This window comes from Condylura cristata, unplaced genomic scaffold (genome assembly GCF_000260355.1).
Source record: "Condylura cristata isolate star-nosed mole 26May11 unplaced genomic scaffold, ConCri1.0 scaffold00003, whole genome shotgun sequence".
NCBI lineage: Eukaryota > Metazoa > Chordata > Mammalia > Eulipotyphla > Talpidae > Condylura > Condylura cristata.
The window spans coordinates 24260523-24274141 of NW_004567104.1; the positions used below are offsets into that span (position 1 = coordinate 24260523).

At 36.7% G+C, this 13619-nt stretch overlaps 1 protein-coding gene across 1 annotated transcript in view; it reads left to right on the forward strand.

The window, feature by feature from the left end:
- The window catches only part of TPRG1 (tumor protein p63 regulated 1), a 107807-nt gene that overhangs the window by 21230 nt on the left and 72958 nt on the right, over nt 1–13619 (forward strand). Inside the window, exon 3 of the mRNA XM_004675089.1 lies at nt 11077–11253. Within this exon, the coding sequence (XP_004675146.1) occupies nt 11077–11253 (177 nt within the window). The remainder of the gene's footprint in view (nt 1–11076; nt 11254–13619) is intronic.

A 13619-nucleotide genomic window follows, 5' to 3' on the forward strand; every position in this document is an offset into this window, starting at 1 on the left:
GTCCTTTCCCCTCTATTTATGTATCTGTGTCTATTTCTGGAATGTATGTATGAAAGCAACAGGTTGTTTGGTTCACCACTAGACCACTAGTCCGGGAGTGTGATAGTTACTCAATACATATTTTGGATCATTGGGGGGTTATATCTGGATTGTCTACCTGGTATTGCTTTTCTAAGAAATTCCTTTCTTATGCCAGATAACAGTTTTAATTGCAAATCAGTCACTTAGAGCAAAAACTCTTAGCTACTCTTCTTTTGACTTCTGAATTTGGGCTCATGTTTGGCTTCTTTGTTCTTCTACCTAAGTTAAGTGTGGGACAACTTCTTCAGTTCACATTCTTATGGGTTTTCTGCTAGGTTTTTAGGTTAGCTACGTCTGGCCCTTATCTTTGAAGGTATTCCTTGGAAGCCATCTACACATGGAACTCCACATATAATGGCTTATATATTTTAAGTCAGACTAATTTAAATATAATACACTTTTATGAAAAAAAATCCTACTGTGTTAAACACACACTGAGACATCGTATGAAATTAATGATTGCTTTTTTAATTTTTGGAAAATTAAAATAGAAATATTTAGTATATCAGAAAACTATAATAGGTCTGAGTTCTCTAAATGGATTTATTCTATTCTATTAATTAATTTGGTAATTCAATAAATGTTGCAAAAACATTTAAGAGGAATTAATTTTTTAAAAAAGATTTATTTATTCATTCATACAGAACTGGGGTACAGGCCAGAGATGGAGGGTGAGAGGATTCACCAGAGACAGAGCCGGGAGCAGAACAGGCGGATCTACGAAGTAGACTGCGGAGGGGAGCAGCGGGCGGATCAGGAGAGGTCTGCCACCATGTGGTCACCCTCGGAGCAGGCGGGGATCCAACTCATGTGGAAGTGGCTTAAGCTTCTTAGTGCTGTGCTTTAACACGCTGCACCACCAGGGAGGGCCGAAATCAAATATTTTTAATTAAATACACCTTCTTATGATCATGGCTATCATGTTAATAGCCTACAATGACTGAGTAGTTCACATCTCCTTTGTATTATACTTTGTACTCTACATGTACTATCATACTATCACTTAAGTTCACAACAACCCTATGAGATATATACTATCATTTTTTTCCTCATGGAGATGTAGAAACGATCGTAGAAATGATGAGAAACTTTTGTGAGAGCTTATAATAAATGGGAGAACACAGCTTCCTCTATGATGGAGAACTCACCACTACCCAGGAATCAAATTCTTGACATCTAAGATGAAAACAAAATATAAGAAGATTCAGTTAAAGTGAATCTTAAGATTAAGATACTAGGAATTTTGACAAGATGGTCGAGTACAATTTGTTTTCAGGGAAGGGACATAAAAAACCAAACTAACATTCATAATGCAGATTCTCTGTGCTAAGACATATGATAGTGGTACTGTCCAGTCTGAGTTATGCTGGGAAATAAGTAGCACAGGAAGTTTAAAAAACTTTGGTAAAATGAGGATGTTAAGACTTAACTATTTGGATTGGACGAACATGATGGAAATACCCTGAAGCATTCCAATCTGGACTACTGGGTAAATCCACACATCTTCCTGTGCCACCAAAAAAATTCTTCAGGTCTAGACTCAAAAAGGGTTATCTGAGTGACAGAGAACTTTGAGATAGGTGTGACTCAGATTCTTCCATCAGCTCCTGAAAAACACCATCGTCAGAATCTTAGTTGTGCCACTGCATAACTTTTGAAAGGACATAGCCATGCCTGGGATCTCACCTCAGAAAACCTGAGTCAGAATCTTTGTGGGTGCTATTCTCCATTTTAGCATAATTCTGTTTCCACAATTTTCATTTACATTCTGTGCAAACATTTTTCATTTAGTAAGTCATCTTCTACATATTCCTGCACATGTTTTCACATACACAGCCCGGTACATGTCATTCTCTCTTCCTGAAAATAACTACATTGTTTACCTTCTGCATCAAGCTCTCTTCTGCCTATCCTTCAATCTCTTTTTGTAGCATTCTACATGCAAACCTTGCCTGACTTTGTATGTGGATTTAGGTGCCGTTTATAGAGCAAAGCAGTTAATGACAAGCATGGAAGAAGACTCCCTCAGTTTGAATTCCAATTTCAGAACTACTGAATGTATGACTTTGGGCAAGTTATTTAACCTTTTAAATCTTTAGTTCCTCCATTGTAAGGAGGTGATAATGATATTCTTTCCTTCACAAGTTTGCTGTGAGTTGAGATGAGGCCATTCATTTAGAGTAAAAACTCAGACAAATTATGCATTCAATAAATCTTAGCCATTCATTTTTATAGAACTGAGTTTGCATTTTCCTCTAATTATTATTGCCCTATAATCTAATAATAATTTACTTATATTTTTCCACTTAGATTTTAATTTTTGTAAGAGCAGGGACTGTCAGAGGAATTTATGGTTAGAACACCTATATACTGTCTTTAATATAGCATAAACACTGTTCAGTATTTGTTGATTAAATGGAGCCTCTTCATTACATGCCTATTGGTTAGGGGCTGGTAAAGTAGAGAGCCAAAGAGTTTAAAGTAAAACTTGCCTTGGATGAATCCTGCTGAAGTTACTTAGAGCAAGCAAGTCTGTATTGGTCAGTTCAAGCTGCTCTCACAAAATACCATAGAGCTGGCTGCTTGATAAAGCCATTTATTCCTGACAGTTCCAGAGATTGGGAAATCAAATATTAAGGTGCTTACAGATTTGGCTCTTCATGAAAACTATCTTATTGATTTGCCTTCTTACTCTGGCCTCACATCTTGAAGAAAGGAAACTCTGCTATCTCTACTTCTTATTTGTAGGGCATGAATACCATCATGGTTGCTTCATACTCTTGACTTCTTTTAAATCTGGACATTTCCCAAAGACCTCCACCTCTAAATAGCATCACATTTGGAGTGACAGTTTCAAGAGATGATTTTGGAGGGGCACAAATAATCACCTCCCTATGTCTCAGTTTACTTACCTGTGTTTAATTATCAGGATCAATTTTTGAATATTAAAAGAGGGAATCTGTTCATAATATCTGACACAATACCTAATCCAAAGAAGACACCAGTAAATGGAAGCATCATTATCTAATTAAGAAAAAAATAACATGGTTATTCATATAATAAATAACAAGTTTCAGATCTGATACATACACATACATACCACCCACATACATAAATACATATATAGACACATAAAGACATAAATTACATATGTCTAATTTTCCATCAAAATAGATTTCTGTTTAGTTTTCATTGTATTCATTGTATTTTTTTGTTTTTTGAGAACCCTCCCCTGTGTTCCACAGGGCCTGTCTTTCTTTTCTTTTTCTTTCTTTTTTTTTGGGGGGGGGGTTCATTTGGTTTTTAGTTTTCATTTTATTTTTAGTACTATAAACCTATTTGTTTTCTGGGAAAAAAAGTGTCTTCTTTTCTGTAATCGACTAGATCTCTGTGAAATTCTATAATGTAAATTATCTAATGAAGAAAATACAGGTGTGGATGTTTATAGGTCTGTCTTACCTGTGGTTTATGAGAGACTCTGTCCTACATTGAAACACAATAAAAAATCTTTCTGTACTGTCTAAAGGGTCATCTATATTTTGCAACTTGTGCAACACTACACTAAGATCTTTACCAAATAGCTGTAAGTATTATTCTTTTATGGGCCCCAAATAAATTTTGTCTGAGGTGTTTTTGTCTCAGCCCTGTAGGCAATGGTCTGGGAATCTTAGAGACTTGAATCTGGGCTTACAAACTTGTGTTATTATCAGTCTCATCACAACTTTGGGTGGCTTGTTAGCTCTTCTCTATGTGATCACCTCCTGAAGAACTGTGTTTTCCATAAAAGTTGGATGCATTCCCCAGTATTCCCAATAGTTAGCTCAGAGCTTAGCACAAGACTGCTTGAATGGGGAAGTGAGGAGGTAAGTCAATTTAGGAAGTCAAGTCAGAAGACTTGGAAACAAGGTCAGTGTGTGGATATCAGGCTTTTGTTAGAATACGGTGTTTAGTTAGAGACCCCATTTTAAACAAATTGAAGAGACTCAGGGAAAAAATAGCCAAGTGATTAAAAGAATTGTATCTGGATTATACAGCTAAAGTTTGTCTATGACTTCACTAACTTCAGGGAGAGCGAAATTGTTTTGCTTCATTGTCATGCATTTTTCATCTGTTTGTGTTTGAAGAGCAAATCCAAATTGGATTCTCTTCAGGGCCAGGAACCAGAGGGTGCTCAGGGAATATGTGTGGAATGAATGATTCAGAACTTTCCTCCTGGTCTGCTGATTTCTGGCTAGCCAAGATACTGTCTTCCTCTTTCAGGATCTGGACTATGCTACAAGGCTGCCGGTGAAGTTTTTAATTTGTGAATCAGATATTCAATATCAGGGAAAAAATCTACTGCGTTGTGTGTGTTTGTGTGTATGGGCGCGAGTGTGCGCACCTGTGGGGTTTGGGGCTGTTTTGTGTGGGTGGGGAGATAATATTAGATGAAAATCTTTTATGAAGGAAATATTTCCAAATTACAAATTAATTTGACACAACCTTAAAAGAGCAACTGAAAGCATTGTTAGGCATAGGACAGGGAGCCACTGGAAAGGCATCTGGAATACGTGTAATCCAGTGCAAGTCCTTGAAACTGGCTCTGATGGATTCTGCCTGTCATTGTTAGTTCGCTGTCGCCCTCTGCTGGTGAAACTGTTGTCATCCCAAGAAACTGAAAATCTCATTTTCCATTTGTAATACATGGATGGAACTGGAGGGGATTATATGAAGTGAAATTAATGAGGTGGAAAAAGATAAAATCCTTATGATTGAACTCACATGTGGAATATAAAAATGAAACAAAACAAACAAACAAACAAAACCAAAACCAACTCTTAGATTATAAATGCAAAATGGTGATATCAGGGGGCAAAGGGCCTGGGAGTGGATTGTCCCCTACAGGGGATCAAGTGATGGGGGTAGATGGAAACTAGGTTTTGGTGACAATCATAATATAGACTACACAAGTGAACAAGTTAAGTATGATTAATATTTTAAGCCAGTGCATGTTAGTAAAGCTAAAAAAAAGAAAAAAGAAAGAAATTAAATGAATCTCATCTGGAAGAAATAATAAGTTCTAACATTTTAATCTGTGTTTTCCTTGTTGTTACAAAATTGGAAATATACTAAAGGTAACATCTTACTTTCCCACAATTTTGGCATGAACATTTTCCCACTGTTTCTGATTATTTTTTTGAAAATGTGCTATTTTATGTATATTTCAATGTGCAAATCTGAGGATCAGATGCCACAAGCAACATGAACCAAGGCATAACGGCAGCATAGCACAAGGATTATCATTCTCCAATAGTTTATTTCAGAAATAGTTATGGACATAGACAATCTTGGAGAAACAATGCAGAAAAGTGACTGTACCTTAAGAGAGGAAATAGGCATTAATTTGGCAGTCATCAAAAGAAATAGCTTTAAAATAGTGCTGATTATTTTGCAGAGAAAGAGAAATATGCAGTTTCATGAAAGTGTATATAAGAATGAGAGAAAGTAGACAGAGATCTGGGAAGGTTTGCCAGAATAATTGTACTGTTGCTCCCTAGGAGTTAACTACATTAGATAAGATTAGGAACAACAATGCCAGAAGAGAGAACATCACAAAGGAAGGTCTTTTCATAGGAGTGGGCATGGTGAATAAGAGAAAGTAAAATAATATTAAAGAGAATGGAGTAGAGAGAGTTGGCTTGATATGAGGCTGAAGAAGTAGGTAGGACCTGCAGCTGCAAAGCTTTTTAGACAAGTGCAAATTTCTATCATTTCTCATAAAAGCTCAGGGGAACTATTTATTTTTAAATATTTCTTTATTTATGCATACAAGAACTGAGGTAAGACGAGAGATGTAGAAGGCGAGAGGATTCACCAGAAACAGAATGGGGAGCGAAGCAGGCGGAGCTACTGAAATATGCTGCTGAAGGAGCAGTGGGAGAGACAGGAGAGGTCTGCTATGCCATGTGCTCACCCCCATGGCTGGGGATTGAACTTGTGTGCTGCAGTGGCTGCATATAACTTCGTAGTGCTCTTCTTTACACCCTCACACCACCAGGGAGGACTACAGGGGAACTATTGAGTGGGGCACTATTCTTGGGAATAATTGTCTTAGTGTCCAGAGTTCCTACTTGTCATCCAGGTGTAGGGTCATGCAGAGGGCCTCTCATCAAGTACAAAAGTCCTGGTATTAGGAATATAATGGGGATTTTGTATCTATTGAAAACAGCAGGCAGATATTATTAGACTACTTGATAACTCTACTATCCTATTCTGGCTCAGAGATTTTTGAATGTAACCTCTAAAGATAGATAGTAAAATAGAGACAGTTTGCTTAGACTGGGAGGAATAATGGAGAACCCCAAACAATAGCCTCTGGTCACATTAGATTACATCCCTATTCCCATCTTCACCCATATGAATTTCCTCTATACTCACCCAACCTTTGTTCTCAATGCTAACAAGTAAGAGTCTGCCGTGGGGTCAGGGCTGAACATTACTTCCAGTGTAGGAAGTACACTTCTAGGCTTCTCATTCTGCCTGACTTGCATAATCTTTTCCTCACCCCTTGCCACTCCCAACACTGCCATCCCATGAGGGGACAGAGAATTAAGACTATATTTGTGTATGTGTGTGTTTTTGTTTTTAACATTTCTTTATTTACACATATAAGAACTGGGGTATAAGCCAGAGGTGCGACGGGTTGAGAGGATTCACCAGAGACAGAGTGGTGAGCACTCTGGCAGAGTGACTGAAATACATTGCTGAAGGGAGCAGCAGGTGACACAGGAGAGGTCTGCCACACCATGTGTGCCACCTCCCTGGCTGGGGATTGAATTCATGCTGCCATGGCTGCAGCTAGCTTCACAGTGCTGCTCTTTAACCTGTTGTGCCACCACAGAGGGCCTGTGATTTGTTTTGATGGATCCTTCTCATTTGCACTATGGTGAAGAGGTTGCACAGGAACAAGAGTAAATATAAGTAAATCAAATCAAGGAGGCTATATACCAAGTCTAGTGAGAGGTTGATTATGACAGTGTAGGCAGGAGATAAAGAAAAACTAGATGAGGATCATGAAGTTGAGGTAGAACAAAGTGTGATTTTGAGAGATGTTTTGTGAGTAAGATGTTTAGTACTTGCTGCAACAGTATGTTCATTCTCAAAAGATTGCGATTTATTTCGCTAACATAAGAGGATGAAGGAGCAATCTTCCTTAAGATGGGGACACTGGAAGAGAACAATATGGAAGGGACAGTCATGAGTGCTTGAAAGAAAGTAGCATCTAGAAGCACATCAACTCCTGTCAGAGGTATGTTGATCACATTTGAGCACCACACTGAAAGGTCTTTTAATTGAGTGTGTGGGGGTACTGGGGGGAAACCCAACACTGCTAGGATTTGATGTCTCCATGCCTGTTTCAGATACATACACACCTGCTTGTGTAAAGAGTGGGCAAGTCATTTTAAGGGTCTCAGGACTTGACTTTTCTTGTTTTTAAATTCCAAAGGGCTATTGTAAAGATTAAATGAAACCATTGCTACTCAAGGGCTTTTGAAATCCCATAAGTTGTGCCAAAAATAAAGTATTCTTATTTCTAAGCTTGTGACTATTATCATCAATTTTCATTTATATTAATATTAGAAATATTAGATTCTGTGTTTTCTTCATGATTTAGAAAGGAAAAGGGGTTGAAATAAAATCCAAATAAATAAATATTGCTGGGGGTGACCAGGTGCTGCAATAACACAACTACTGGAGGGACTAGATAAGGGCGATAATAAACTGGTCCTCACATCCGCGGGTGATAATTAACTGGGCCTCACATCCAGGAGATACCCGTGGGCCTCACATCAGGGGACACAGCGATGAGCCACCCCTTTAGAATCTGAACCTAGAATCTATATAAGAGACCCTTTTTCCCTATAGCACTGGAGTAGGCTGCGGACCCCAACCTAGGGCCTCTGTCTCAGCTGCTGCCTGGGAGCAATAAACTCTGCTTGCTCAGCCTTTCTGCCTCCTGTCTTTCCTTTTGCGGCCGGTCACAGAAATCAGGACAAATATACCACCCAGGAATTGGAGAAGATAGACCCAAACTATTTATGAATCTGTGTGTTTACTTGAGTTCATACTTTCCTGACATGTAAATTATGCAAAGTCTGTGTCATAGCAGAGCACTGTGTGTTCCTAAAAAGAATTCTCTTCTACCCCAAATCCTTTACCTTTTAAAATAAATCTCATTATGGAGTGCTGACATTTTCAGTAAAACCATTCAGCCAAAAGCTGCAGGTTTTTTTTTATATATATATATATACTAAAAACAAGTCTGGTTTATTAGGCAGCAGCTTATAACTTGCTGCTAAGTAGATGCAATCTATTTAGAGAAATTTATGTAGATATCTGATAAGACACTTCAGAATTCCTATCTCTTTCTGACTAAGAGTGTTGAACAGATTAGCAAGCATTCTTTCCTCTCTCAGTGGAAGTATTGAGTACCCTCACATTTTGAAGTGGATAGAAACTGTAAAACCAAGATTTAAAACAAATCTTGCAGATTCTGCACTACCATTGTCTCCACCATTGACTACCTGTTAACTCTACTACCCTGTTCTGGCTCAGAGACTTTGGATGTAACCTCCAAAGGGTTATGGAGAGATGTGGACTGAATATTATAAATATAAAATGGCTGCCATGAAATCACGCCCTCATTAATGACCTCAGCTCTCTTGTCTTCCTCTGTTTCTCCTTGTGCTCCTTCATCTTTCCTTTTTACTTTCTTCACATCTTTCCTGTTCCTTTTGCCATTGATTTAGCTCCTACTTATACATGCACATCTTCTGGCTTTAGATTACTCTGAGGAATGTGACATATTTAGGTTACCCAAGTGCACTTAAATACTGAGGTCCCTGACAGTGACAGTAATAGCTTATTTGAAGAGTACTGAATGAGAAAGATTTTCTTTAATGTTCTCCCAAAACCAAGGAAGTAAGTATTGCTATTGGCTACATTTTAGAGATAAAAAACATGAGGCACAGTCAGGTTAAATGTGCAATCTTCTAGAGTAAGTAATAGAGCTGGAAGTCCCCACCCATGCCCTCACTTAGTGTGAAGGCCTCCAAAATGATTATGATTGGAATTCATCTGTTCCCTTAACAGATTTTATTTATCATAGGCTAACTGAAAGGCACTGAATAAATGAGTAGTCTAGCAGACACCATCTCTGCTCCCTTATGGGATACACACATGAACACACACACACACAAACACATACACACTCCCTCATACTTACACATAAGAATGATGCCCAATCAACACTCACTGGCATTACCCTACCCTCTGTATTTCACTATTGAAGATATTCAGGGAAGATATGAATAATCACAAATTAATTGATTGCTAACATATACTAGATTTTGCCAGTGATAGTAAGAAAAAGTCAGTGCCTACATGGTTGCTGTTGCCAAACATGTTACAGATGTTCCTGCTTACAAATCATAGTAGGTATCACAAAGGAGCAAGGATTAGGATACTTTAAGAGAGTATGATAAAGGGACACAATTATATAGAAGTTTAAGAAATTCTTCATAGAGGAGGCACTATAACCACTACTCACACGATGAGTGTTCTCAGCTCAATATGATAGTTTAGACAGAGGCTAGATGATCTTGGTTACTGTGAACATTTTAGGTAATTTAAATTTGATCCTAAGACAAAAAAGATGTCATTTAATAAAGTAGAGTAATTTAGTGAGAGTTCAGACATGAGTCAATCACCAATCATCTTTCTCAGTCTTGTAGGGAAGGCAAAACATAGTTTATTGAAATAGTTGAAATTCATAATGTGCTTTACTATATTAAAGGTTAGAGCAGACAGCAAAAATTGTAAATTATGTTGATGTTAAAGAAGCCATTGTTTTGTTTTCATCTTGTTCTCTCCATTTCAGATATTCTTAATATTTAGTTAGGGACTTTCATGCATGTTCTAGAAGAAGCTCAAGTCTCAAGCAATCAATTCAATAAATATGTATTTAGTGTTTAATTAGTTCTTAGCTCAAAAGAATCTACCTTCCCTTATAACAAGGATATGATAGAAAGAACTTAAAATAGGGCTTGGGAATCAGTGGATTTTTGTTTAATCTTATCTGATCTCCCATCAGCTATGTGTCTTTGGGAGTTAGCATAATGTAATACAAAGTTTATGATACAGATTGAGTTAGAATAAAGAAATATTTTTGGGGTACTTGGATCGAGATTTGCTTCACAAAGTATTTCACAAAGACCTTGGAATGTATGAAGACTCATGAATTAATTGATTGCTAACATAACGTACACTTGCCATGTCCTTAATGGATCCTATCATGGGTATGGGTAGTGAGCTCTATGGACATAAAACATTCCTGTATTCTCCATCGCCTTTTGTCTCTTGGTTGTGGGGTCATACTAAAAGAGATGGAATGGTGCTAAATGTGATCATCAAACCTCACTATGTCTCTATTAGTACAAATTGTTCAATAAATGCCATTATTTTTTTTTTAAGATTTATTTTATTTATGTATACAAGAACTGAGCTGCAGTGGGTGAGAGTAATCATCAGAGACAGAACGGGGAGTAGAACAGGCAGATCAACTGAAATACACTGCTGAGGGAAGTAGAGGACGAGATAGGCGAGGGTCTGCTGTGCAGGTGGGTCAGCTTCCTGATTAGGTCGAACTTGTGCTGTAGTGACCACCAATAGCTTTATGAGGCTGAGACTTAACCCCTTGTGCCACCAGGGAGGCCTACATTCTGATTTTTTTTTTAATTTAATTCAATTCTTATCAAAGTAACATGGTATCACATGAGTTTCAGGTGTTCATCATTGAGAATGAACATGTGAAGGGAAAGTGTAGATTTGGATTTTTAGCAGAGAACATAATGTAGCCTAGAAACCTTTTAACTCTCAATGAAGCACATTTGAAGGCCATTATCTTGTACTTGTGAAAATTACAACAACTTTTCTCTCCTGTGATGATTCCTACAGGATTGACCACTGGAATAATGAGAAGGAGAGGATTTTGATCATTACAGACAAGTCTCTCCTGATCTGCAAATATGACTTCATCATGCTTAGCTGTGCACAGCTGCAGCACGTTCCCCTGAGCTGTATCTACCGCATCTGCCTGGGCAAGTTTGCCTTCCCTGGGTTGTCACTGGACAAGTGAGTTTGTGGTCTTAGCCTTGAGAAGTGCAACAATGTGTTTGGCAGGGGGTTGTCTGGGGTGGGAGGAAGGGTAGAGAATGGGCACGGAGGGAAACAGGAAGGACCCAGCGGAGAGCAATAAAGTTCTATAGTTGAATTCATCAAACCATCATTGAATTCCTCCTCTAGGCACAGGATAGGAATTTAAGTAAATTTTCATTTAATAAGAGAATCTAACAAGTAAATGATTAAATATAAGTTAAAAAGAACTGTGACCGTATCAAGGAAATGTTCCCCACCTAATTCTTGTGGCAGAAAACCAGAAAAGCTTTGCTGGAGAAACATTTAAGCCATATTTGACATTATGTAGAAGTTGTCAAAGAAGGAACATAGAAGTTTAAGAACATTCCAAGCAGAAGGCACATTCCAGTCAAAGGAATAGAAGAGGGGGAAAGTTTAGTGGACCGAATACATGGTGACTAATAACTCTTCTTAAAAGAAGTCTCTTTGGGATCTTTTTTGAAAACTTAGTAGGAGATATGTACTGTCTCAGAGATTTTGACAATTACCAATGATTTGGTGCGGTGTAGAAGAGTAATGTTGCCAAAGTTGGTAACTTTTTTTTTTTTCAATCTGCCTTTCCTGAACATTTTACACATGAGACAGAACAACAGATTTCCTTTGAGACTCTGAATATCTTCCCATTGAACTGTGAGTTGCTTAAAGGCAGCTACTTTCTTTGTTTATTTTGATGCTTTATGCACCTGTCATTGGGCCTGACACATAGTAAAACTGAAATAATCTTCCTAAATTGAGGAGGGAGAAGCACAGCTCAATCAAGTGAGTTATTGCTCCGAGATAAAGCATATCATATCAAAGACCTTTTACTTCCCTTTTCATGGTCCAAGAAGTAATTTATCAATGTAGTTCACTAACGTTTTGAAACGGTGAATTTTTCAATGACATATGCATCATGTACATATATATTTAAACATTACAAAATTGATTATTTTCAGGATATATATTTCCTACCCAGAACAGTGTGTATTCCAGAATTACCTCCATAGATGATAGCAGTTTCACATTTTTTTAGAACAGTCTATAAATATTTAAGACTAAACACGTCTTTGTACATATACATGTGTTTATATACATTTATATACATGTGTTAATACACATACACACAAACACAGTTATCACAAACTATTTTGCCTAATGGTATACATGTCATTGACTGTTCTTCCTTATGCTAGTTTTCCCAGTGATGTTTGCTAGGGACTTTATTATAATCATTAATAAATTGAATTCAGTGATATTAATGGTGCAGAATATTCCATTTTCAGCCCAAAATATTTACCTAGTTCATCATTAATGGGTATTTTTTTTTTTACTGTTTCTACCACAAGCTATGCTGCTATAAATGTCCTTGTAGATAGAACATGACAAAAATGTGCAAGTGCATTTGTAATTAAAATTTCTGTAAGTGGAATTATTAGAATGAAACTCATGTGCATTTTAACTAGAGATACTGCAAAATTGGTTTTTAAACAGGTTACAGCAATAAATACATGTATTAATACATGTATGAATACATCTATTCATTAATCTTTACAAAATTGAGTATTATGAAACGTTTTTGCTTTGTCAGTGAGATAAAGAAAAATATCCTCTTTTTGTTTCAATTTCCAAATTTCAAGGAAAATAAGAATGTTTTATCATATTATTCATTTTATTATTTTTCAGTTGGCCATCTACTTGTAACAAAAGTCTATTTTTTTATCAGAATATTGTATTTTTCTTTTTGATTTGCGAGAATTTTTTATTATCAAAGAATTGGTCTCTTTTCAGACATACATGTTAACATATTATTTTCCAATTTGTCTCTTTTAAGTTTGTGTTGCCATTTTTTCAGTATTTGAGTTTTAGATTGTTAAGTAATTTTAGATTCCTACATTTCTTTCTATTTGGGAAAGAGATGTAATACACATTGAAATAGTAAAATAGATTTCCAAGTTTTCTTCAAGTGTTTCATTTTTAAAATATTTAAATTCAGCTTTCCTCTGGAATTTAGCATCAGGAAGGAAAATATACAATAAGTTTTATTTTTTCATGCAGATGACAGATTAGATTTCGCAACAACATTTATTCAATATGGTGTATTTTTTTTCATTTTCATATATGCTTTGCTATGTATATTTGTTTCTTTGTCTTGCAGTCTATTTTTATTTTAATATTATCATAGCCACTTCATCATTTGTATGCGTTTTATACTTACTTTTTTACATATTGTATATATATATTTAAAGATTTATTTATTCATACAGAACTGGGGTACAGGCCAGAGATGCGGAGGGTGAGAGGATTCACCAGGAACAGAGTGGGGA